General features: G+C 35.2%; 3 protein-coding genes and 1 long non-coding RNA gene across 4 annotated transcripts; 2 read left to right on the forward strand and 2 right to left on the reverse strand.

Moving 5' to 3' along the window:
* The first annotated feature begins 5,072 nt into the window (after positions 1-5,072).
* On the forward strand, positions 5,073-7,441 carry LOC134269255 (E3 ubiquitin-protein ligase TRIM56-like). Its single transcript, XM_062751461.1, has one exon. The coding sequence runs from the start codon at positions 5,170-5,172 to the stop codon at positions 7,135-7,137; it is 1,968 nt and encodes a 655-aa protein (XP_062607445.1). The 5' UTR covers positions 5,073-5,169; the 3' UTR covers positions 7,138-7,441.
* Positions 7,442-12,802: 5,361 nt separating this feature from the next.
* Positions 12,803-18,245, forward strand: LOC134269256 (proteasome subunit beta type-5-like). The gene is made up of 7 exons (XM_062751462.1): positions 12,803-12,943; positions 13,060-13,204; positions 16,110-16,221; positions 16,390-16,489; positions 16,698-16,727; positions 17,082-17,286; positions 18,042-18,245. Exons 1-7 carry the CDS (start codon positions 12,803-12,805, stop codon positions 18,128-18,130), a joined length of 822 nt encoding a protein of 273 aa, XP_062607446.1. The 3' UTR covers positions 18,131-18,245.
* Positions 18,246-22,546: 4,301 nt separating this feature from the next.
* On the reverse strand, positions 22,547-24,809 carry LOC134269259 (serine/arginine repetitive matrix protein 2-like). Its single transcript, XM_062751463.1, has 6 exons — positions 24,770-24,809; positions 24,081-24,647; positions 23,324-23,971; positions 23,131-23,174; positions 22,873-23,006; positions 22,547-22,703 (listed from the first exon to the last, which is right to left on the reverse strand). Exons 1-6 carry the CDS (start codon positions 24,807-24,809, stop codon positions 22,547-22,549), a joined length of 1,590 nt encoding a protein of 529 aa, XP_062607447.1.
* Positions 24,810-24,847: 38 nt separating this feature from the next.
* LOC134269239 (uncharacterized) lies at positions 24,848-26,871 on the reverse strand. The gene is made up of 3 exons (XR_009992536.1): positions 26,792-26,871; positions 25,350-25,540; positions 24,848-24,906 (listed from the first exon to the last, which is right to left on the reverse strand). It is a non-coding gene; the product is annotated as an uncharacterized LOC134269239 (long non-coding RNA).
* Positions 26,872-26,926: the final 55 nt, after the last annotated feature.

The following is a 26,926-nucleotide window of genomic DNA, read 5'->3' on the forward strand; positions in this document are numbered from 1 at the left end:
ATTTGAATATAATTGGTATCCTTCTGGGAAAACGTTGTTCAAGTCATATATGCACAGAGTTTGTCTTATTTAATGAAGCTTACAGGGAATATGGCACCAAAAGGGAGTTGGGGAGCGTTTGGGGAACATCTGTAACGGTTCCCGTTACAATTAGCACTAGTTATGTTCCCCAAACGAAGTTGGGGAACATATTGTTTTTACTCTGTTTCTTATTATTATTATTATTATTATTCCTGGGAAAATTTTGTCCACGAGTGATCTTGTAAACTATACATCCGACTTAGGTGAAACCTTTTTAGGGTCAGTAGGCATGTTATGTAGAGTTGCCGAACGAAGGTCATTTTGCACGCACGTGCTTGCAAGAGCGGGCACGTGCAACACTTGAAATGACCAATATAATGTATACTGCCGTAACTTTTCTATTTTTTGATGAAATGCTTTGAAACTCATAATATAAGGATATATTAGTACTAAAGACAAGATGACATTGTCAAAATAGCAAGATCTCACGCGCATGCACGTGCGCTTTGCTCTGATTGGCTGAAACTAAAGTCTCAATATCTTTCTTGTTTTTTAACAAAATCCTTTGAAATTTTGAACATAGTCACGCATTAGGATATCCTACAACATGATATATAGCAATTATGAAAACACGTGCATGCACGTGCGCTGCAATCTGATTGGCTGAAACTTTAAACAGCTATATCTCCCTTCGTTTTCAACCAAACAGGATGGGATTTGGAATATAGATATATATAATGGACTTCTACAAGAAGGTATGGTCACCATGCACATGCATACACGTGTGTATACGTATGCTGCAATCTGATTGGCTGAAACTTTAAACAGCTATTACTCCCTTGGTTTTCAACCAAACAGGATGGGATTTGGAACATAGATATACAAATGGACTTCTACAGGAAGGTATGGTCACCATGCACATGTATACATGTTCGTGTACGTGCGCTGCAATCTGATTGGCTGAAACTTTAAACAGCTATAACTCCCTTGGTTTTCAACCAAACGGGGTGGGATTTAGAACATAGATAGATGTAATGGACTTCAAAAGAAAGTATGGTCACCATGCTCATGTATGCACGTGCGTGCACGTGAAATGGGTAAAATCAAAAATACACTTGAATTAGCGTTTGTTTTTTTTTTTATACTTTTGGATTAAGTACTTTAATATTTAGCATATCAAAATATATAGATTGTGTAGACAATAAGATATGGTTTTTACGCACATGCATTCACATGCGCAAGTGTGCAATGATAAAATTTGAATGAACATGGTACACTTCTGGGTAAACGTTGTTAAAGTCTCAAACGCATAGAGTTTGTCTTATTTAATAACGCTTACAGGGAATATGACGTTGAAAGTGAGTTGGGGAGCGTTTGGGGAACATCTGTAACGGTCCCCGTTACAATTAGCACTAGTTATTATTATTTTTCTTCTTCTTCTTCTTCTTCTTCTTCTTCTTCTTCTTCCTGGGTACTTTTTTGTCCGGGAATGATCTCGCAAACTATACATCCGACCAAGGTGAAATGTTTTTAGGGTCAGTAGACATGTTATGTAGATTTGCGGAATGAAGGTCATTTTGCGCGCACGTGCTTGCAAGAGCGTGCACGTGCAACATGTGAAATAACCGATTTAATTGATATAGGCGTAACTTTTTCAATTTATGATGAAATGCTTTGAAAATTATAATATAAGGATATATTAGTAGCATAGACAATATGAAATGGTCAAAATAGCAAGATCTTACGCGCATGCACGTGCACTTTGCTCTGATTGGCTAAAACTAAAGTCTCAATATCTTTCTTGTTTTTTGACAAAATCCTTTGAAATTTTGAAAATAGCCATGCATTAGGATATCCTACAAAATGATGTATAGCAATTATCATGAAAACACGTGCATGCACGTGCGCTGCAATCTGATTGGCTGAAACTTTAAATAGCTATAACTCCCTTGATTTTCAACCAAACAGGATGGGATTTGAAACATAGATAGATATACTTGACTACAACAAGAAAATATGGTCACCATGCACATGCATACACGTGCATGTACTTGCGCTGCAATCTGATTGGCTGAAACTTTCAACAGCAATAACTCCCTTGGTTTTCAACCAAACGGGGTGGGATTTAGAACAAAGGTAGATGTAACGGACATCTAGAAGAAGGTATGGTCACCATGCTCATGCATGCATGTGCGAGCACGTATGTGCACGTGAAATGAGCAAAATAAAAAAAAACACTTGAATTAGCGTATCTTTTTAAAACTTTTGGATTAAATACTTTAATGTTTAGTATATTAAAATATATAGATTGTGTAGACAAGATGTTATGGTAATTACGCACATGCATTCACATGCGCACGCGTGCAATGCTAAAATTTGAATGAACTTTGTACACTTCTTAATAAACGTTGTTAAAGTTTCAAATGCATCGAGTTTGTCTTATTTAAAGCTGAACACTTCTCATAAATAGCCACTGTCAGACGGGTATATAAACCGTTCGCTTTCGTTTCACCCGATTGCACACTTGAAACTTGTGGCCGACATGTAGTACTCCTATCGTGGTCTTATACTTTTTGCGTTTATTTCTTGTGTTTAGGTGCATTTTCTGTTTGTAAATAATTTATTGACCTGTATTTGTCATGATACTTTTGTCCTGTTTTGGAAAAAATAAGTAAATTTTGATAATTTCATCGATATTGAGTAGCACGCTTTGTAAGATATACGTCTGCACTCGTCGGATCTCTATAGTAAAATACATTGAACTGACTAGCGATCTGCTCCTTATATACGAGTTGTAGGGAGAGCGTTGAAGAACGAGAAATATGGCGGGCTATGCCTATTTACGAGTAGAGTTCAGCTTTAATGAAGCTCCCAGGGAATATGGCACCCAAAGGGAGTTGGGGAGCGTTTGGGGAACATCTGTAACGGTTCCCGTTACAATTAGCACTAGTTATTATTATTATTATTTTTCTTCTTCTTCTTCTTCCTGGAACTTTTTTGTCCGGGAATGATCTTGTAAACTGTTCGTCCGATGTAGGTAAAACCTTTTTAGGGTTAGTAGACATGTTATGTAGATTTGCGGAATCAAGGTCATTTTGCGCGCACGTGCTTGCAAGAGCGTGCACGTGCAACACGTGAAATGACCAATATAGTAGATATAGCCACAACTGTTCTATTTTTAGATGAAATGCTTTGAAACTAATAATGTGAGGATATATTAGTAGTAAAGACATGACGACATGGTGAAAATAGCAAGATCTCACGCGCATGCACGTGCACTTCGCTCTGATTGGCTGCAACTAAAGTCTCAATATCTTTCTTGTTGTTTGACGAAATCCTTTGAAATTTTGAACATAGCCATGCATTAGGATATCCTACAACATGAAATAAAGCAATTATCATGAAAACACGTGCATGCACGTGCGTTGCAATCTGATTGGCTGAAACTTTAAACAGCTATAACTCCCTTGGTTTTCAACCAAACAGGATGGGATTTGGAACATAGATAGATATAATGGACTTCTACAAGTAGGTATGGTCACCATGCACATGCATACACATGCGTGTACATGTGCTGCAATCTGATTGGCTGAAAGTTTAAACAGCTATAACTCCCTTAGTTTTCACCCAAACGGGGTGGAATGTAGAACATAGATAGATGTAATGGACTTCTACAAGAAGGTATGGTCACCATGCTCATGTATACACGTGCGTGCACGTGAAATGAGTAAAATCAAACATACACTTGAATGAGTGTATTTTTTAAATAATTTTGGATTAAATACTTTAATATTCAGTGTATTAAAAATATAGATTGTGTAGACAATATGATATGGTCATGACGCAAATGCATTCACATGTGCACGCGTGCAATGCTAAAGTTTAAATGATTTTTGTACACTTCTTTGTAAATGTTGTTAAAATCTCAGATGCATAGAGTTTGTCTTATTTAATGAAGCTTACAGGGAATATGGCACCAAAAGGTAGTTGGGGAGCGTTTGGGGAACATCTGTAACGGTCCCCGTTACAATTAGCACTAGTTTGATTTGCATTTAAGTTTAACCTTGAAGTTCGCTATATTGCCATATGGTGGCATCAGTGTTTCACAAACACATCTTGTTCCTTTTTCATTTGATTCGATGTTGGATTTTTTTTTATCTAAGATTTTTACATCATTTCAGTCTTTCTAGGGGCATTCAATTCCCTAAACTTATTTGTGTTGTATTTTTGCTCCTGTACTCAATTTTCGTATTGAAGCATATAGCAGAGGAGCAAATATATACAATTGTAGTGTACAAATCTAATTTTAATTTGATTGGTGGATTCCCTAAAAATATTATAATATAAGCATGTTTGGGGGTTCTGAAAGGGAAGGGAACATCCAGAAGGAAAATCTACTCACCTAAACAAAAATTTGACAAGCAAAAAAAGGGGGGACTGCTTTCAAACTCGACAATCCCAGTGGCTATTTTGCGTGTTTGTGTCTTGAGGGGGTGAGGTGGGGAGTTCCAAGTTTACTAAACCTAATTCTTTTTAATATTTTACCAAATAACAATGATTGAACCAGGGTAAAAGGGGGGCAACCAGCCTTTTGGTAAAAACTCTGGATAATAAAATCCATGCTTTATGTTTTGAGAAAAGTACCACCACCCCACCTACTCCAATTATATATTTATTTTATTTCAAAGTGCACATGCAATTTATGATGCAGATGCAGCAAACACCACCATCATATGCATCTTTTTTTCGATGGTAATTAAGTTGAAAGGGAGGCAGGGGAGAACATTTAATTATAAAAGATATAAATTTATATGACACCCCCAATAAAACTCCGAAATTTGTGAGTGTTTTAAATCGAAGAGAACTTCAGTGTACGTGTATCTACGTAAGTAAATGATCCTTTACAAAAAATACCACGTGAACATTTAAATGCTGGGTGCTTTATAAGGTTACCGAGATATTTCTATGTGTGTTGGTTTTGGATTAGGTTCAATAATGTTGAATGTTTAAATGTTCATAAATCTTGACGAAAAGAAATTTAAGCTCTCTATCTCGCACATTTCATGTGTACAACTCAGGAGAATATACATGTATTGATTAAATATGGAATTTAAGTGACATTTCTGGTTGTGAATTATAACATATTTCATGGCTCAACGTGTGGTTAAAAATGTTGAAAACGACTACTTAATTTGCAGCATTTGTTTAGGAAGATATGAAAACCCTAAACTACTACCGTGTGGGCATACATTTTGTCGTCAATGTTTAAACGACCATATTACTTTGACAGTTACGGACCGTGCGGCTCAAGGGTTCAATTGCCCAAATGACCGATCCCTTGTGAAGCGACCGAAAGTGGGTCTAAATCCAAAGCAATGGGCGGACGCTTTCCCCACAGACACCTTTCTTGTGAGTTTAGTACAAGCTGTAGCCTCGCACGAAGGCGGGGGTCCTCCGCCAGTCGGAGCAAATGCTTCCCAGAACACCGAACAGACGACAGAGGGCGAAGTGGCGGGAAGTTCTAATGGTCCTCGATGTGAAAAGCATCCTGACAGACAGATTGAGTTCTTCTGTCTTGGTTGTAGTGCTTCAATATGTCCAGTGTGTGCCGTGAGAGAACACAGAAAAAGGACGTGTGAGTGTGTCTCTGTGTCCGAAGCGATGGAGAGACAGAGGCCAAGAATTCAAGCATTGAAAAGAAGATTCGAAACTCAGATTCAAAAGATTCAAAGGTTGAATCGGGGAGATGGAATCCTAAACGGCACCTTCACAAGCAGTAAAGAAAGAGCATTGAATACACTGAATGACATAGAAGCAAAACTAGGTACGTTTTTCCAAGTGATTCTCCAACAAGTGGAAGTTCTTCGTCAGCAAGTAAACGAGGCAACAGTGAATTTCGCGGGCGAAAACCAGCAGCTAAACTCTGTTCTTGAAAACATAGAATCGACAAAGCTTACTTTTGAAAACATGTGCAATATTAATTATAGTGCTGAGGTTTTGAATATTCTACCCAGGATGGAAACACAAGCAGACGAGTTTGACACTGCCATGCAAACTGCCAATCAAAATGCCGGAATGCAACTCGATGTTGTCACCAATACTTCATTTGAAAGTTTCCTACGTAATCCTCCACCAATCGGTACCCTTAAGGTTACACGTGGTAGTAGAAACAACGCCAGAAGACCACCCAACAGACGGGACCAAACCAGAAACAACGTACGCAGTGGGAACCCATCTCAGGAATACCAAAGGCAGACATCCACTGGAGCTGTCCGACCGACAAACACTCCTCGGCCTACACGAGAACCACGGCCAACGAGAACGATCAGCAAAGTCAATGTCAAAGTGGCCTCAGAGGCAGTATCTGCTTGGCATTTGACAGGTGTCGTTTTTGTTGGAAATACCATTGTTGTAACAGACAACTTAAATGAGATGGTTCGACAAGTGTCTATATCCTCACAGGCTCTGAATCTCACATTGCCCTTAGAAAAACCAGTTTCAATCTGCAACGTGTCTTGTCCTACAGACGTCGCAGTGACACAACCAGATAAAAGAACCATTACGATAATATCAACAGAACGAGGATTGAATGTTAAAGGGACTGTGCGTACCAACAAAGCTTACGAAGGGATCGCTCAGATGCAGAGTGGGGACTTTGTAGTGTCCTGCATCCAAGGCAGAATGTCCATTGACGTCATCGATAGAGGAGGTCACGTGTTAAAATCGATTGAACGGTCTTACTCTTTACGATGCCCGCGCTTCCTGTCTGTTACCTCTGCAGGGAGAGTGATCGTCACCGACAAGGAGCAGAAACACATTGTAAGCCTCAACTTCGAAACTAGCCAATTAGACTGGACCTATTCTACCCAGTACTCTCCCTGGGGATTGGCTTGTGACCAGGATGGGAAAATATTCATTTGTTTGGATAACAATTCTGTACAAGTCGTCTCCGAAGAAGGCCACCTAATTCAGGACAAATTTGTTACCGAAAACGATGGAATTAAAACACCACATGCAATATGTGCGCGTCGCGGACAAATTGCCATGACTGAATTTGGACCAAGTTTGTTCGTTCCCAACAGTCCTTTTGTGTATATTGCAAAATTCAGTAGCTAAATTCCACGTATCTTGCCGTTATAGGTCCTCCATAAACATTTGAACATATTCAGTTTCTTCCCATAAATAGCTAGCTTTGGCCAAATTAAGTGAAGGAACACAAAAATTATATATCTATCTACTGATGATTGAGAGGTGGACCCAATTCTTTTGGAAACTAATATTTAAGAAACCTTTTGGACGTCAGACAAGCAAGTTCTAGTAAATAATCACAGGCACTTGAAGTAACTTATTTTTCTTTTGATAAAAAGAAACACACCCATACCTAATACTGCAGGGGCCCGTTTTACAAAAGGACTTAAGACTTAAGACCAAATTCAATTCTTCAAATAACCTTTTAATTAATTAACTTTATATCGAAAATCATTTTCACTTTCTTTAAAGGAGTGTGGTAAGATATTTTTACACAAAAAATTTCAAAGAGAATCATTAATTTTGAAAAATTTTACAATCATCTGATGTTTTTGGTCTTAGTCGTAAGTTATTTTGTAAAACGGGCCCCAGTAATATGTTTTTTTTTATTAAAAGATAATTGATAAAATTCACCAATAATGGGGTTGATCTTAAAAATATCTTTAAAATCTCTCCTTAACTGGATATTTAGCAGATGAACTGTATTTATGTCAAGACGTTGACTTTTTCAAGACGTGAATGTTTCGGGTACTGATTCCATTGCGCCATCATCTTTAATTAAACCTTATAGTTAATATGAGTTTACATTTTGTATTAAGAATGAGTGACCCCTCTCCCCCTCCTCTCGCACAGGTATCTGCAATATGCATGTACATGTTAGTCTCCATGACATTGTCATTAGTATAAATCAATGTACCATTCTTAATTTTACAGGAATTTCCAGGATTTCATGAACATGTGAATATATAATTTCACTTTTTTCATATTATATGTAAATTTCATTATGGTTGTGCATATATTAAAATTACGGAACCAGTTTTTCTTGGTTTAACAGCTAAAACTGGTTTTGTTGAACATAAATCATGAACTGGTATTTTGTGAGTTAGACAGTTAACTTGTTTTGTTTGTTGTTGGTTTTTTTGTATCCTATAAATATGTAATTCGAATACCATATCTCGAAATGAAGTCCCAATTACTTCTTGTGTATTTTATTCTAGGTATCTCGAATCCTCGGGTGTCTAAATGTTTTCATTAGGTCCCATTGAGTTCGAAATAACGAGGTTTATATGTCAAAGGATCTGACTGCAGACGGACAACCTTCAGCCACCCCCTTTCTTCCCACGTTTTAAGACCTCGATGTTTTAAAGTGATGGGGATGTCCGTCTGTACGTCCGTCTGTTACGCTTTGGAGTACCCATCTCTTATCCACAACTTCTATTTCACTGTATCAAATTTAATGATACGTTCACATATTCTTTATTACATGATGCCATTGTGCATGCACCTTCTATTTTACTTTTTGATCTGACACTTATTTCGGGTTTCCCAGAGCAAAACATGGACTTTGCCACTGAGAATATGTCACCTAAAAATTACATTGTAAAAAGTTGACATTTTTACCAATGAAAGAACAAATACATGTACTAATATATATTTTTTAAGAAATCAAATTTCCGGTAATGTAGCCATTAAATACCATTATTAATAGGAAATGAAATAATTATAGGTATTAAAAACAAACGATTAAAAAGGTAAGGGTGCATGTTCAAGGTCAAATGAAATGTCAAGATCGGAAATGTTGACAATTGCGTATCTTCGACTAAAATGTATTGTTGTGTTAGTTTTGAATATCTTCACTAATCGCTTTGAAATCAATTGATTTAAAATTTTTATCACAAAATATATAGGTAATAGATTGGTCAAGATCACAAGGAATGTCAAGGTAAGAAAATAATGCCGCAGTTGAAAAATTTTAGATAATTATCTAAAATGTGATTGCATAAGAAATCCGCTTTGTATCTTCAGTGGTTGCTTTGAAACTGACTAAAACACCATTTGGGAATAGTGAAATCAATGTCACGGGTAAGGTCAAGGTCATGAATTTTAGCCAAAGTCAAAAAGCTCAGCCTCTTTTGTATCGGTGCATCATTAAACCTTTCTTGGACATTTTATTTGATACTGAGCTAGACGTAAAGTGTGACGCACAGATGGTCAGAATGGCATCGATCTGACAGTGCTAATATATAAGGAGACGATGACCTTACCCTCTTGGGAAATCGGACCCTCCAAGTCTTAAATGGCGAGGGGAGCCATATTTCTTAAGGAAACTGACTTTCTTGATATTCAAAATTTTTAATGATGTGAGAAACTTACCTTGTGTGACCCCTCCCCCTTTTTTTTTGGGGGGGGGGGTTAAAGTGCAACAACTCGCTCGTAGTCCAGCAGCAGTCGAATTTTCGTACAAGTTTCTTTATAACTGAATCAAGATTAATGAATAGACGCGGACCAAGTATGCATGACTTTTCCGACCAACATAACATGGGTCAGGGGTCATTTAAGTTACCTTGCTATGTACGCCGCAAATTTCAGCGAAGGGCGTGTACCCCCTCAAGATCAGATCTTCACAAGCTGTTGGAGATCAATCGAAGTAATGCTCTTAACAATTCCAAATCTTTTGTAGCTATAATAGATTTATTTTTTTATTTACTTTATACTTCGAATAAATTTATATTTTTCTTGCAAAAGGACCCCCCCCCCCCTAAATTAATCGATATATGTAAGCACTATCAAACATACTTTCTAAAATAATTACACAATTAAACCCTAGGTCATCAAAATTTTCAAAGTACATGCATGTTGCAAAATACCATTATCATCTGCATTTGGAATTTATGCCTCTCGGTTGAATTGAATCGAATCGCAGGAGTCTACATACGAACAATTTCTCAAACAAGGCAATATATTGACAAACAAGTTGATGATACTAAGATATCAATAGTATTGTTTAAAATCAATATTCAACAAATTAAATGCATATTTTTATCCAGTCAAATGTTGGCTTTCATTTTTAAAAAAAATAAATTGTTGATTTTCACACTGACTTATTTACGTATTTTCTAATTTACTTAAGAACCAGGGCCTCTCTACACTGCACACTAAAGAGTTCAGATTCTTTGGTATTCTTCTGCTGTTAGAGTGACCTGCCCTTAAATATTAATTCTAACATATAGAAATCAATAATGCACAATTTATAATCAATTCAAGTATTCATAACATTTTATAGGCCAAGATAAGTTAATTGAACATGTTATTTACATGTATTTTCCTTGTGGAAGTAAACAACAGTGATTTCTATTTACTGATACTGTGTTGTGTTTGATTTTCTTTCCTGGGGGTAAATTCTACATACCATATAGTAAGTATGAATAAGCTCAATATCAACACCTTTATAGAATATATTTTTCTCAATGTCCAACATACATTTTGCGCATCACTGGTGTAGAGAGGGTCCTTAATCATGACACAGAACACATAGCAGGCATGACTAGTCAACATGGGATGCTTACTTCCCCATGGTGCCTGATCCCTCATCTTTTTTTCAGAAGTAGTGTAATAGTTTGCTCTGCACTGGATTTAAATTGTTTCAATTAACTTATGAGCTTTATTACTGCTTGTTATCTTTATATAATAGGAATACATAGAAAATGACAAGCATTTATAGAGACTTCATAATAGCATTTAAAATACAATGTATACATTACTAGTATATCATAGACCTACATCATAGACCTAAAGCACTTTAGGTCTATGATTATATATTATTTATGACTTTTACTGTGTAATTCAATAAATATTCTTGTTTGCTTGATATCATAATTATGTGAAAGTATGTTCACATTGACTCTAATTACTAGAAATAACTGGAGAAAAATTCAGATGTGTTTGTAATAGTAAAGCCTTAAAAGCTTATAAAATCTAAAAAATGAATTTGTTAAAATTGTCTTTTTATTGTTTCAAAAGGGTAATATGTATAGTTATAGTTTATACTACTCAACTCGAGGTCAGATGCAAAAACTATATGATGCAGACAAATTTAAATCACATTTTATTCATGAAAACTCTAATTATGCAAATGTTGAGATTATCTTGAAGAACATAATATACAACTAGTTCTCCACAGTAATAGGTTAAAATAACAATTACAAAAACTTCAAGTTACACATCATCAGATTTTAAATAATTCTACAACCTGGAAATTAGCAAGAATTGTGACATGGAAGCTCATAAAAGCATGATTAACTGAAATATTGTATCTCAGATCCACTAAAATAGTTGTACATGTTCATTCCTTTAAAACATTTTCAAAAAATATAAATATAAATAAAACTGTCTCTTGTTCTTCACAATAGGTACATTTAGGAAGATGCATCTTTCATTGTCATTCATTCTAGTAAGCTATGTAACAAAGAACAATGCATGTCTTCTTTCATTTCAAACAAGTAGTTACTGAGGTATAAAATACATTAGCATTTTAAAGCTGCTTGCATGGCAAGTCTCTACGTTTTTTTTAAACACAGTCAAATCTCATTATTAAAAAAAAAAGTTATATTAAAAATATGCAATGCAATATAATTTACTCTTATTTGCAACATTTCAGGATACAATGCAATGAATCCCTTAATTTTTGTGCAGACTATCGGAAACTGAACATGAATGCACAAATGTTTATGTTATGTCTGTATCTATAATCAGAATGCTCCACAAAGCTATGCACACTGTACTGCTTTGCACCAATCTTGTTTTCACACATTTTTTTTGCTCTATATTAATCTTTCAAAAAATAATTTGGGAGTACTATTTGGCATTATCACACTGGTCCAGTAATCCACATCAGCAAAAGATGCAGTCATCACTTTGCCCTGGATCTTCAAACTAATCCCTCCTGACCTTTGCCCTTGATTTCTTTGGTGTCACCTCCACACTATCCCCTTCATTTTTCCCAAGAAGTTCTTGTACAAACTTGAATTTGGACAAGAAAAGTTTCCATACAAGATACCATCCTGTAAAGGAAGTAATTAATATACCTATAAAAAAAAACTCTTCTGTTGTGTTGTAAATACCAAATATCATACTGTACATTATGAACTGAATAAGCTGGTGGTTTGACAGCCCCCCCCCCTTTCCTGTTCAGAATCAGAGCATGTATTTAACGCACAGACTGTTACTACTGTTTTTGCTCACAGTCACAAGCAAATATGACAGTACAAAGGCATCCTATGGCGATTTTCACAATGTCATAACCCAGTCTGCTTCATGAAGTTCCCCAGTTCTTGTATTTCATTGTTCATCACTTCATGAATAGAAAGTAGAAAGATATGCTTTGGAAACAATAATCCCATTTGGAATGAAGCACAGAACAACAGTGCTATAACCAGACTGACAATTGTCAAATTCTAATATAACTTACCACAGCCTATAAAAAGTATTACTGCGACCAGTGCAACAGCAATAGTGAAAAAAGTAAGTAAAATTTCTAACACATCAGCCATGAAATCAGCTGATAGCAGACATCCGGAAGTATATAAAGATTTCTGCAGAAAAATTGTTAAAAGTGTAATTTTTGTCTAATTTTATTTCTTTTTTGCATATGTCTTTATATAACCAAAAATTAAAAAAAAAACAAATTTTTTTGGTCATTCATTAAAAATTTAATAGTCAGCCCGATACTGCAATTTGGAAAATAATAATCATCATGGCGCTGGCCGATGCCTGTGGCTTGAAAACAAACCAGTTTAAAAATGGACTTCTGAGCGATTTTGGAGGAACACCAACACATTTATTAAGCGATGTATTAGCTACAACAAACAACTTTACTGTACCTTATGGCATTGACGTAAGAGAACAATTATAAAAGAAATAATCAAACTTTGCATTCTCATTCAAGTAATTCGAATTTCCTCAAATATTTCAAAATGTAAATAAACTAAATTAAGATTTTGTTTTATTTAGCCGGTTGAGAATTTGAAAGAATTTACAAACCCTAACAGCGAAGTCAAGATCCATTTTGACCACGGAACTACAACTCTTGCTTTCAAATTTCAACATGGTGTTATTGTTGCAGTGGACTCTAGAGCTACAGCTGGACCATCTATAGGTATTTAAGAAAAATCAATCTGTAGGAATACAGCAATACTTTTATGGTTTGGCTTTTTGTGTGAGTGCAGCTGTTAAACCAGGGCCATACGACATTATTAAATTAATTTAAAGATAGAACATTCTTAGGGCTTAAAAAAAATGTGTTTGTTTCCTGAAAAATTAAGGGTCGGTAGGTTGGGAATTCTTTTTTTTTTTTTTTTTCTTTTTTTTTTTTTTGCTTTTGAATAGTCTAGCATCCCCGGACTGAATATACCAGGTGTCATATTTACAGTGGACACCCAACATGGCATCCAAAATGGCTGCCTAGCGGAAGAAAACGAACTTCAGAAAGTTGAAGGGGGAAATTGTTGTTACAATAATGATTACTCTTTATAACTAAGGTAAATGTAAAATAGGTTGACATATTTTATGTCTCAAGTTAAGCTACAAGCTATTTTTTTCTGATAAATGGAATCAGCTGATTGATCAAACGAAGTTTTGCCATTTGTCAGAAAAAAAAATCCACCCGGGGGTAATTTTAATGGGTCGGTCTGGTTACAGGAAACAAACATATTTTTTTTTTTAGGCCTAGTATCTAAGTTGTACTATTCTCTATAGGAAAGTTAACTCGTTTAAATCCCCCCCTTTTAACTTTCTACAAAGGCTTAATAATAATAATATGGCAAAACAGATGATTAAATGAAAACCAAACTGGACCACACTTCAATCAATGTTTTAGGTCTGATGCGACATTTAACATTTACGTCACTCGACTGACAAGGGTTAGTCTTGCACACTTTTCGACTGATTAGAGTTAGTCTTGCACCTACCTGAGAGATAAGGGTTAGTTCTTGCACAAGTATTCGACTGATTAGGGTTAGTCTAGCACCCATCCCAGAGATTAGGGTTAGTCCTTGCACATTATTAGTCTAGCATCAGGGTTGGAAATTCGCATAAAATTGCAGCCAGCCACAGGGCTGGCTACTTTTAAAAGTTACCAGTCCTGCTCGAAATCTACCAGTCCTGATAAAATGCTCATCATTATGAATTTACTATATAAATAAAGCTTATATTTACACTTGTAACATAGGACTTACATCCCCTTGCAATTTTCACATTTTACACAACATTGGAAACCATATCTGATCATAAACCAGGGGATGCATATTTTAAGTTTAACATGCTTTAAAACTATTAATTAATCTAGTCATCAGTGATCTATATAAATCTTCCATGGACCAACCTAGTCCCAAAATTAATGGAGAGTTCACTTCTCCCTCAGAGAAATTTAGGGAGACGAGTTCTTGGATTACGTGGTGCACCTTAATCATTATTAAACTCTTTAGAAATAAAAACATTTCATAAATCATTGTTTATAACTTATAAATACATTATAATAGTTATTTTGTATTATCAGGGACCTATAGTATGTAGGTCCCTGGTATTATTTAAACAACCTAGGTTAAAAAATTAATTTTTTACACAATTAACACAATTAACCTTTAAAAGATGAACCCCCTTTTTTCTCTTCTTGTTTAAGATTTTCAGCTCTTGGCATAGTCATTATTTTGTTCTCTTCAAAATTCGTTTTCAATTTTAAATTCTTTTTCTAAAAAAAAAAAATGATGCACTTAACTGCATGCTGATTGAACTACTTATGATTATCAAGACGTATAACTTCTTAGACGGTTAAAAACTCGACAATTAAATAGTAAAAATATGTCTGTATCACAGTACAGCATGAATAAATTATTTGACGATAAAAAGATCTAAAATCATTTCACACAATCATCTTTGGTAAGACATCGATAGCTGCCCAGCTGTTTTGCACTTAGTAACAATGGACTTTTTCATACACCCGAGTGTAAAATCTAGAGGAGTTCCGACAGAGTATTCGATGCAGTAGCAAAACAGGTGCCCTGCAGTTTCACTTAATTCAGCAGTAATAAAACCAGACAGGTTTATAAATTAGTGAGATACACCACGTGGTCTGTAGATTTTTGTTAATAAACTAAATAAATTCTCGGTATAAAAATAAGATCTGGCTATTAAAATTAGCCCGACCACCGGGCTGTCAACAGCAGTTTTGTACCCGTCCGCCTGAAAAACAGACCGTCTCGGGCGGTCGGGCGGGCTGTAATTTCCAACCCTGCTAGCATCTACCCATGAGATTTTGTCTAAACGTCTTAGTCCTTGCATACCTTCTGAGAGATAACAGTTAGGGAGTCGTTGTTTTAGATAAATTAATAAATTCAGTTGCTTCTGTAATTTTTGCAAGATCACAATACAGGTTCAACAGCATTTTGTTGGTTTGTTTACATGGAAGAATGGCTAAGTCCCAAAGAAATGACACTAAGCATGCCCTGCACACGCTTCTTTGACAATTAATTCTTGTCAATTTTTCAATAAATAAACAGTATTTATTATTTTTTTTCAAAGAACGAGGTCAAAAACTTCATTTAAAAACAAAGTTTTAAACTAAACTTTTAACCGTAGAATACGAATTTGTGGTCAAATGGCCAAAAATGTCCTATTTTAAATTTTTTTCAATCGCTCATGCTACATGTATCTAGTACATAAATAGTGAAGTTGCGTTCAGCGACACTACATTTTAGCGCGTTTTTCAAGGGACCGGTAAAGTAAAGTCATTCCTGCAGTTAATATAACCATGGCAGTCTGTTAACTTTAAAAACATTTATCAAGATAGAACACTTAAAGAGTGACCAACTTGTGATACAATGTATGTCACCCGATTCATTTATTCATTCAAATCTGTGTTTGAACCTGGGTGACCTCTAAAGTCTATTATTCTAGACAATGACTTTACATGAATACATTGCATATACACTGTACTCCTATAAGTTGCATCATTTTGTGGATAAAAAAAATAAATAGATGAGTGATACAGTTTAATTGTTTTACAGAATCCCAGACAGTAAAGAAAGTGATCGAAATAAATCCTTATTTACTGGGGACCATGGCCGGTGGGGCAGCTGACTGTGCCTACTGGGAAAGGGTACTGGCCAGACAGTGTCGGTAAGTTCAACAGATTCTGTTAGTTCATTGTGACTCCTTAATATTTCACAATGAAGATTCCTTATTAGCCAATGAATACTGTAATATGTAAATCACACCAACATACTACATGTAGTTTTAAAAAAATGTAGAAAAAGTATTGCTAGAAAATTGCATATATATTTCTAGAATATACGAGTTACGGAATAAGGAGAGAATATCAGTAGCCGCAGCATCCAAATTATTGGCTAATATTGTGTACAACTATAAAGGGATGGGGCTGTCTATGGTAAGATGGATTTTATTTGTAAATTTACTCGCATGCATCATATCAGACCCATTCATCTGCAGAAGGTGGACTTCAATGCTTATTATTTGAACAGCAATTCAGTTTCTTAATGCCTCTAATAGACATTCAGTTTAGACCTCTCTCTTTCTTTCCTTATGAAGTGTTTATTTTTTTTAATGTATTTTAAAGAAGCATTTTTACATTGTAGGGAACTATGATTTGTGGATGGGATAAAAGGGTAAGATTTTGTAAGATTTTCTTTCCTGCAATTGATTTTTGTCTAAAATTGATGCTAAAGTGATGTTTACCAAATGATCAGTCTTCACTTTTATATACAGCATGTATTAATTTTTGCAGTCTAAAATGAAAATGTCTGTCTAAGAGCTTTTTGTATTATGGTGCTCTTGCATAAAATCCTGACCATACTATGACTCAGAATTCATATGCCACATTGTTCAAATTAAAGGAACTAAAAAGAATCTGTGGAGAAATATCATTTCTTCACTCTCAGTAATATTCCAATGAAAATCTTTATTTAGCAAATGCAAGCAAAGATGCAAGCTGCTAAAAGATAAGTTGATTCTCATTTCAGGGACCTGGTCTTTACTATGTGGACAGTGATGGAGAAAGAATGTCAAACAATATATACTCGGTGGGTTCTGGGTCAGTTTATGCCTATGGTGTTTTGGACAGTGGATATCGTTATGACCTCTCAGTGGAGGAAGCTATTGACTTAGGGAGGAGGTCAATCTACCACGCCACCCACAGGGACGCATACAGTGGTGGAGTCGTCAACTGTAAGCACACACTCACTTTTGGAAAATCCTAATGATGTTTTAATACTTGGTTTCATTTTAGATAACCAAGTGTCCAGTTCACATCTACTCATCTCCCATTGGCTGACGTAGCTTAGTTTTATAGCTCACGCTTGAACGTTCGAGGGCATCCAATTAAATTGCATCACACACAAATGATTACTCAATTATTAATTTGCTGGATGGCTGTAATATATTTAATAAATCTATCAAGGAGGAGTTCAGGGATACATTTTTACTTGGCTATCTAATGTAACTTGGTTTACATGTTTTTTCCTTTAAATTTTAATCCTGCATTTATGACAAACAGCATTGCTGTAGTTTTACTTTATTTCCCTTAGAATGAACGGATTTCATCTGTCTTGAACTGTATCATATGAAGGAAATTTATATCTCCTATAGAATCATGTACATGTAATTTTATATTGCAGTGAAGCATATACTGTAGATGTACTTTTTTCCGCGTGGTATTAATTTACGCTATGTACGCGGTCACAAATTTTCCGCGGAAATTTGTCCAAGCGTACTTAATATAAATGTAAGGCATATAATGACAGTCTGAGAAATCCGCGTAATTTTCAACCCGCGGATTAAACAAAAATTGAGATTCCGCGGAATTATGATTCCGTGGAAAAAAAGTACGTCTGCAGTATATGAAAGAAACAGGATTGGAATAGAAACGGGATTGGAATTTATATATCTAATAAAATGATATGATTTTATTTTCCATCTTGTAGTGTACCATATGAAGGAGACAGGATGGGAGTTCATCTCTCAGACAGATGTGTTTGATCTCCATTATCAGTACCAGGCTGAGAAGAAGTAGAGACAATATGTGATTCTATAAATAAAAGTGCTACCTGAACATTGCATCACCTCTTGACTGAAATACCATACTTAAACTTTAATTATTTCATTAATAAATATATTCATTAAAACTTTTTTGACTGGATTTGTTGTTTCTAATACTAATAGCTTTGAATTTCCCTCAGAACTGATTTTAAGATTTTTAACTATAGAGATTGTTTTGTTTTATGATCTAATGGTTCAAGATCACTGGCAGAAAATGTGTATAGGGTAAATTATGTCCTTTCCATAACTTTCCATTGGAGTTCTTTCTTTATTCAAAGAGTACACATGATCATAGGAATTGTGTCTTTATGATTGTGCAAGTTCAAAGTCTGTAACAGAATGTTACAGGCGGAGAAAAATGTTGGCAAGACTGGGACTCAAACCCAGGACCTCCCGCATAACCGTGCAGGTGCTCTAACCACTGAACTAACGGTCGATGTACCCAATCCCCGTTACACTTTTCTCCCTTTTCTTGAGGTTTTCTATCCTGAAAACTTCACAGAGACTTCTATATCACCGTTTGGTTTTATGGTTGGGCGCCAAATGTAAAAGGCAGGGAAAAATGTCATTCAGACTGGGACTCAAACCCAGAACCTCCCGCTTACTGTGCAGTTGCTCTAACAACTAGGCTGACGTACACAATCCCATTACAAGAATAAAGTACAACACTGCCCTGGCCATATTTTTTAATGGATAAATATTGGAAACTCACTTTTTGCACAAGGATTTCTATGACATGCTGTATATTGTAGTTCATTCTTGACTTGTGTCATTTGGCAAGTACAAGGTCATAGGTACAAGTTTTAAAACAAGAGGCTCATGGGCCACATTGCTCACTTGAGTAACTTAGGCCATGCTGTACACTAAATTTCCCCCTTGTAATACCTATTGTGACCCCACCCTACCCCCAAGAGTCATAACCTACAATACCCAGGATGCTTCCACATAAATTTCAGCTTTTCTGGACCAGTGGTTCTTGAGAAGGAAGATTTTTCCTATAAACTTGGATTCCCTATTGTGGCTCTGCCCTACCCCTGAAAGTCATGATTTACACAAGTTAAAATCTACACTATCCCAGGATGCTTCCAAGTAAATTTCAGGTTTCCTGGCCAAGTGGTTCTTCTAAAGAGAAGAACCCCAACCTATTTTTATCTTTTCTTGATTATCTCCCCTTGTAAGGAGACTTGGCCCTTTATTTTAATAATTTAAACTACCCGTCACCCATGGATGCTTTGTTCCAAATTTGGTTAAAACTTGCCCAGTGGTTCTTGAGAAGAAGTTGAAAATGCAAAAAGGTTACAGACAGATGGACAAATGGAAAATTGGTGATCAGAAAAGCTCACTTGAGCTTTCAGCTCAGGTGAGCTAACAATGTCTATGGTTCAATATTTCCTCTGAGTAAAATATTAAATTCAGCAATTACAAGAAAATTACTCTTAGTAAATGTCTGCCACTGATGCACCATTCTATCCACTTTCATAAGAAAACTAGAGGTACTGTGCGCTTTGAGCTCACTAAATGATACCCCCTGCCTCCCGTTATAATTGCCAAGCCCATGTTCTGCCCTGGTAGACCCAAAATTATTGTAAAATAGTAGTAATGCACAATGGCATTAGCTCCCAGGGTAAAACATGAACCTTGCCATAATAATCATATGGGAGGCAGGGTTATCATTTAGTGAGCTCAGTGCTCACAGTAGTTCTAGTTTAATCTTAGATTTACTACATTTTTCTTTACACATAGTTTCTAAGAAGGAATTTAAATTTTAATGCACTCAAAGAAATTATAGCATCCAAGCATTTATTCACATGTATGATAAAAATAACAATTTTCTAGAAAGTTCAACCAAAATGTCCCTTCATCATCGCTGTGGGAATATTTTATTTCCTGATCGAGCTATTGGTATGATTTCCTGGCGGAGCTCTAGAGGAAGGTATTTTTCTACAAGGTGGGTCAGTGATGTGGTCTTGGTGATAAATTTCTGCCTAAAATTCAAAAAAGGAAAAAAAACCAATTGCTTTGTAAATTACAATTTTCACTATTTAAAGAACTTGAAATGCCCTTTGAAATACATTATCAAAGATATGGAGATTTATTAAGCAAGGAAAAGACTTAAATTTTATGCATCAAGTTCAAGTAGAGGTTTTATATAAATTGTTTTTTTAAATTTATATTATTTTATACAGGAATAAATTGGAATCTTTCAGAGCACTTGTATACTGTAGATCACTTAATTTTCGCGACACCTTATTTTCGCGAGATAGTAATTGAATCTTGATTAGCGAGACAAAATTTTCACGAATTGTGGTTATTGCTCTATATCATCTTAAGGAATACTATTATATGCGAGAATCAAATTTTCATGAGCACACTGTCTCGCGTAATTACGCGAAAATAAAGTTCTCGCGAATAAAAAGTGATTTACAGTAATCTATGAAATTCTTTTTCTCCATATATTGAGAAACTTGTTTTTAGAATGCTTAAAGCTATGCATATAGAATCATTTTACATATGCTGCAAAAAAGTAAACTCTGAAGTACAAACCTTTTAAGAAGCAGTTCAACATCTCTCTCATCAATGGTTCTTCTTCCTGCATGATGAGCAAATGCTTGGTAGATCATTGTAAAATTGTAATGCACAATGGCATTTCTTCAGTTCTGAACCTTGCCATAAAAAAATCTTTTCTGTAGTGTAATTCACAATGGTCCTAGTTTCATCTTGAATTTTGTATTTTTTCTTTACACAAAGTATATTGAAAGTAACAAGAAGGAATTGAAAATCAATGAACAAATAATATTAAATTGAACTTTGAAATTCAAACATGTATGATCCCAAATATGATGGATATCTAGAAATTTCAACCTTTTGCATTCCTCATCGTATAATTAATTTTTTTCCAGATCCTATTGGTTCAAGTTCACAAGTCAAGTGTTGACAATAGTTTTATTTTACGGAAAGTTCTATCATTTAGAGGAATGTATTTTCATACAAGGTGGGTCAGTAGATTTGGTCTTGGAAAGTTTATGAAATGTTAAAATTTTTCATTAAAAAACAAAATGGAAATTTTAACAAGCTCAGGCAGTGTGTCTTTGTAAATTACCCTATTTAAATCTTGCAAAAATGACTGAAAGTCCTTAATGGTAGATGCTGTAGATCACTAAACCTTCACTCTTGGTTTCTTCAGAGTTTGTCCTTCACTAGGTTATAAGCAGAGAAGTAATTTTCGAAATAGATATATAACCATGATGATCATGCTTTAATTATTACAAGAGGCTCATTGGGCCACATCGCTCACCCGAGCATTGTGGCTAGGAAAAAGATTTAGTAATTGGTTTACTATTAAAAAGTTTGAGGTTTTATATAAATTGTTTTTTTAAATTTATATTACCCCCGGGAATCATGAATCTTTCAGAACTTGTATAATCTTGAATCTACAATACCTGAGAAACTTGTTTATAAATGCTTAAATTATGCATATAGAATCATTTTACATATTGCAAAAAAAGAATTTTCCTATATATTTCTATATAAAACTGAAGGGGGGCCATTGTGGCCCCGTCCTCCCCCAGGGGGATTTGAACAAACTTGAAGTACATTACCTGGGGATGCTTATTTTATAACATATGAGCAATTTTGGCTTTGCTAAATTTTGAATGTAAAAAATAAACTTGAAAATTTCTACTTATATTTCTATATAAAACAATGGAAACACCACATGTGGCCCCGCGTTACCCCCGGGGGTCATGATTTGAAGAAAGGAGGAATTACAACCAATGAATGCGTTCACATAAAAAAATTATGGAACTGTTTTGAAGAAAGTAAAAGTCAAATTTTAAAAAACTTTCCTATATATTTCTATAAAACTTTGAAAAATAAGAGCGGAAAAATGGCCCCGGATAGCGGATTTCCGCTTTAAAGCTGAAAAAAATCATGTCTGGAAAAAGTAAACTCTGAAGTACAAACCTTTTAAATAGTAGTTCAACATCTCTCTCATTGGCTGTTCTGCATGATGAGCAAATGAAGATCATTTTCAAAATATTCTTCCTATATATTTTATAAAATAATCTTTTCGGCCAGTGTAATTCATCAATTTCCCTGGGGGTCATGATTTGAATTTTGAATTCTTTTGGACCCTACATATAAATATGAAGCAATTAGCTTGAAAATCAAGAACAAATTATTAAATTGAACTTTGAAATCTAAACACTATATAAAATTTGGATATCTAGAAATTTTTACCTTTTGCATTCCTCAGTATAATTAATTTTTTTTCAGTCTCATTGAATTCAAGTTCACAAGTGTTGACTATTCATTTAGAGGTAAATGTGAATTTCATCAATGATCAATAGTTTTATTTTACGGAAAGTTTATGAAATGTTAAAATTCTTCATTAAAAAACAAAATGGTTTCCATACATTTTAACAAGCTCAGGCAGTGTGTCTTTATCCACCCTCATCTTGCAAAAATGACTGAAAGTCTGTTTAATGGTAGATGCTGGGAGAGTACTGGACTGAACCTTCACTCTTGGTTTCTTCAGAGTTTGTGACCTTCAGTAGGTTACAATGAACAGAGAAGTCAGTTGTCAATAGATTATACCATGAAGATCATGCTTTAATTATTAAAACTGATTTTTCTACATGAGCTATATGTCTCTTGTGATCTTTGCACAATTACCATGTTTTAATTAAAGCAGTTTCATCATTAAGGGACACTTACTTGACTGGAGGTTTTTTCTTCAGAGTTTGTGAGATGGGGGAGTCGGCGGGGGTGTCAGATGGGGTGGGGACATGAGGTCTGGCTGGGCCCAGGTGAGGGGTTTTAAGTCGGAATAACTCTGTTCTGTCAAAGTCCTAAATAACAGAATTTAAGTTAAAATTCAGTCATGTAGAAAAAATGCAAAGCTTGGGTTTCTTCACTCGAGTGTTCAGTTGTTTTGTATAGAGCAAAGCCAAAATAATTTTTTTTTTGGCTTACATCTTGAAAATCTGTTCTTCCCTGACTCTCAATCATGGAAACATCTGAAATGACAATTTTATCTTTTTAACATAGAAACTCTCATACATGAACCAAATTCTTTTTGTAAAAGTAAATAAACATCAGCTTACTCAACAGCATTATAACTGTGTGTACATATAGTGCTACTATGCTTTTAATGCTTAATGCTTACCTGGTAAGTTTTCATCTCCAGTCATTGAGATGTGATGAGTTCTTGATACAGGACTGGAATGTCTTGGTCCCAGTGCTGTACGCTCAAACACGGGAGTTATCAATGTCTCCTTACTAGGTGTATCATGTATCAGGCTCGCACTGTTTCTTGGTTGTTGCATGGCTAATGGTGATCTCTCAGTAATGTTTTTCGCTGGAGATGCAGTTGGCCTCAGACTCCTTCTACCTGACTGTTGTTTCAGTGTTGTATTTTTTCTTGATGGACTTTCAATCTGAGATGGGCTTTCAGTCCTAGATTGATTGATTTTCTTACTTGCTGACATTTTGACCCTCTGAAAGTCTGCCGACCGTAGACTTCTGTTTGGAGTTCTGTTTTGAAGATTCTGGTTACTGCTTTTATCTGGTCTTCTCACCAAACTTTCTTCCTGCCTACTTCTTGTTAACATTGTAGACGAAGGTGCTTCATTTAGACTGGTGGTTTTTCTTGGTGTCTCCATTAAGCCCTCATTCTCATCAGAAACTTCTGATCTGTTTCTTTCTCTTGAAGAAACATTGGCACACAAAGCATTTTCTTCATTCAAATCCTGGGTGTTTGGTCCCAAAGACATACCAGTATTCTCTGTATGCAATCCAGAATGTTCTGCTCCTTCTAAAAATATCCACAAATCATCATTTACAAAACATGTATTAAAGATACTAGTCTACAGATCTTTCAATAATGATGCAGCAAGTGAGAGACATGTAACATGTAAACCTACCATTACCAGTTTCAGTTTGCCACCTGCTAGGAGTTCCCGTCAGGTTCCTTGTTTTGGAGGGTGAAGTAGCCATGGCTGAACTGCGACGTATCCTCCTTGGTGTGGACTGCAGAGTGGGAGATCCCTCCTCCGACAAATCCTGCTGTCCTCCAGTTGACTGTGATGTCATCTGAGCAACAGGTGTATTTTGTTTCCTTGGTGATGCTGTTCTGAGCGAGGATCTTAGAGTGGGGGATTCTACCTGTTTCCCAGCAGAAGACTGATGCCTAGAGGAGGATCTAGGAGGAGGAGATGCCAGCAATGTGCCACTTTTATTTTGCATGGGTGATGTAATTGAAGCCTCCTGAACTGAAAAATGAAACCGACTTCTTTCCCTCTTGGTTCTCATTTTGTTAGATATTCGAGAATCATTGGTAGATAGCTCCTGACTTAGTGCAGTGGTTTCTATCTGATTTGCTATTCTTGGTGATTTTCTTCTTGGTATTCCTGACCCCAGGCTGTTCTCCTGTGTAACCTTGCTCTGATTGCTTGATGGAGAGTCTGTATAGGATTTAGATAATTCTGTAACTAAAAATAGTTTCAATGTATTAATAATGTCTTTCCATATATTGAGGCATCTGTATCATTATCAAAGATTAGACATTTTATACAAAGCATTCTTTAAATTTTTCTCTCTTTTTTTCTTGTACCTGAGTGTTGAAAATGGAATCTCTTTACATGTATGCACATTCCAAAGTTAAGATATTAAGAATTTTTAACACCATTTTTTGACTCCCTTTTCTTCCACATAGACCTTGTTTTTACTGGTGTGCTTTCAATCATCTCACTGTAATGAAGTACAACTGTATATTCAAGTCATATAAACAGGATTAGTTTTTGAAAATAAAAAAGTAAATGATTATATAATTCATAGAATTTCAATAAAATGGGCCTTTTTTTTAATGTTCAGTTAAATTAATATTTCAAATTATATTGTTACTTTAAGCCACATAAAACAAAATGACAGGAATTCAAAAGAAGTATAGTTTTGAACATTATGGAACCAATATATAATTAAATTCGTTCTCGTTTTCATCAGATAATAAATCACATTGAATCAGCTTTGATTTCTCTGTACCTCAAAGAGATAAGGGAAGCAAGACCAACCATGGGTTTCCATTAAATATACTTATAAAATTAATTTTATAATTTTTATTAATTAATATTTAATTTTTTTTAAAAAGCATTTTACATAGTTGATAAAACGTAACTCCATAAAGGAATAATTACTGTGTGATGTCTTCATCCTGCTGGTGTAGTCGGATTTCAGTGGAAGGTAAGGATCGACTAAGCCTGCTATCGGCCTCTGGTGTTCTTGTCAAACGTTTGCACTTCCTACTGGGACGCTCTGTCTCATTTGTTTGTGCAGCATCCATGAATCCTTGGATAACAGTCCTTGGGGTAATTTCCTCCATTTTTGTCTAGAGAAAATAGAATAGAATAGAATTTATTACCAATCAGGGCCCATTGGGCATAAACATATAACATATATAATTACATATAAACATAATAGAGTAATAGACAGATTACAACATATGGTGAAGAGCAATTCTTCTATTAAGAATATACTGATATATATGTTGGTGGCATTTTTAAGTTTGTCTAGAGAAAATATTTGAAGATATTCAGAGAAAGCAAGTACCAGTACTTACTGCCATACATTGATCTTGAGCAATGGTTTCCAAATACAAAAATCCTCAAACACTTATGACTACCTTATGATTTATAATCTATATAAGGTCCATACTTATTCCAAATTTTTTGCTACCTGTACCTGCTATATAAACCCTGGAGCACTGCAAACGTGCAATGATCATATGCATATGTACCGTATTTATCAGATTATCAAAGATCCATCTCTTCCAGCGTCTAAAAAGTCTTGCATAGATATTTTCTTTTTTGTTCCAATTTTTTTTTTTGTTTTAAAAAATGATACCTTAATCTCGGTGGAGATTCTGTTGGTTAGATATTTGGTCAAACGCCCTGTGGGCATCTGACCAAATATCTATAGCCCAACAGAATGTGGGCGTCTGACCAAATATCTAACCAAACAGAATCTCCACCGAGTTTAATGATGCCTATACATTAATTTGGTTATTGTAAAGTTGAAAAGTGCATCCTGACAATCATGCACTTATGATAAACCAGTATATCAATGATGCAATGTATCCAACATATAAATATCTGTCCCACCTGTTTGTTTATGCACGAACATAACTCCCCTCCTTAACTTAAGAGCGCACCAAGGGAGATAATCTTAAAAGTGCATATTCTTTGAGTATATTATGCAGCTGCAGACAGAGCCAGTTGGAAACCTACTCAGGCTACTGTAAATAGTCGCCTCAAGCACATGATGGCGCAGAGAGGATTGAATGACTGAATGTTTGTGTGTAATTTAGAAGCTCAAATTAAGAGTGTACATTTATATCAAGAGATTGTTCTAGTTATACTTTGTAGAGCTCTTTAACTGATCATCAGAGCAAAATAATCACAGACAAAAAATTAATTATAAAGTTGAGCTGACAAAACACACATCATGCAAGATATTGCAAATATACGTTTAAATTTTGCTTTAAGAGTACATTTTAAGGTACCATAAATACCACAAGAATCCCTTCTATAGTTATTTAACAAAGAAATTTCGTCCAAAAGCAGATTCGTGGGGATTTTACCTGAAAAGTAAACTACAATTTTGCAAGTCTTTAAAATATCCCGCTTGTTTATAAATATTACGTCATATCCGTGAGCGCTCTTCTTTTTGTAAGTCATACGATTGCTAGTCGTGTCTATAATAACAAATTCTCAGG

Source organism: Saccostrea cucullata, unplaced genomic scaffold, assembly GCF_032062105.1.
Source record: "Saccostrea cucullata isolate Sc308-1 unplaced genomic scaffold, CSIRO_AGI_Scuc_v1 ctg921, whole genome shotgun sequence".
Lineage (NCBI taxonomy): Eukaryota > Metazoa > Mollusca > Bivalvia > Ostreida > Ostreidae > Saccostrea > Saccostrea cuccullata.

Bases quoted from the DNA above. Each gene is read 5' to 3' on its own strand.
- LOC134269255 (XM_062751461.1), top strand. From the start codon at position 5,170: ATGGCTCAACGTGTGGTTAAAAATGTTGAAAACGACTACTTAATTTGC.
- LOC134269259 (XM_062751463.1), bottom strand. From the start codon at position 24,809: ATGTGCATACATGTAAAGAGATTCCATTTTCAACACTCAG. The intron at 23,972-24,080 runs GTAGGTTTACAT...GGATATTTTTAG, and splicing joins GCAAACTGAAACTGGTAATG to AAGGAGCAGAACATTCTGGA. The intron at 22,704-22,872 runs GTAAGTGTCCCT...AACCTACTGAAG, and splicing joins AAGAAAAAACCTCCAGTCAA to GTCACAAACTCTGAAGAAAC.
- LOC134269256 (XM_062751462.1), top strand. From the start codon at position 12,803: ATGGCGCTGGCCGATGCCTGTGGCTTGAAAACAAACCAGTTTAAAAAT. The intron at 12,944-13,059 runs GTAAGAGAACAA...TGTTTTATTTAG, and splicing joins CTGTACCTTATGGCATTGAC to CCGGTTGAGAATTTGAAAGA. The intron at 13,205-16,109 runs GTATTTAAGAAA...ATTGTTTTACAG, and splicing joins TACAGCTGGACCATCTATAG to AATCCCAGACAGTAAAGAAA.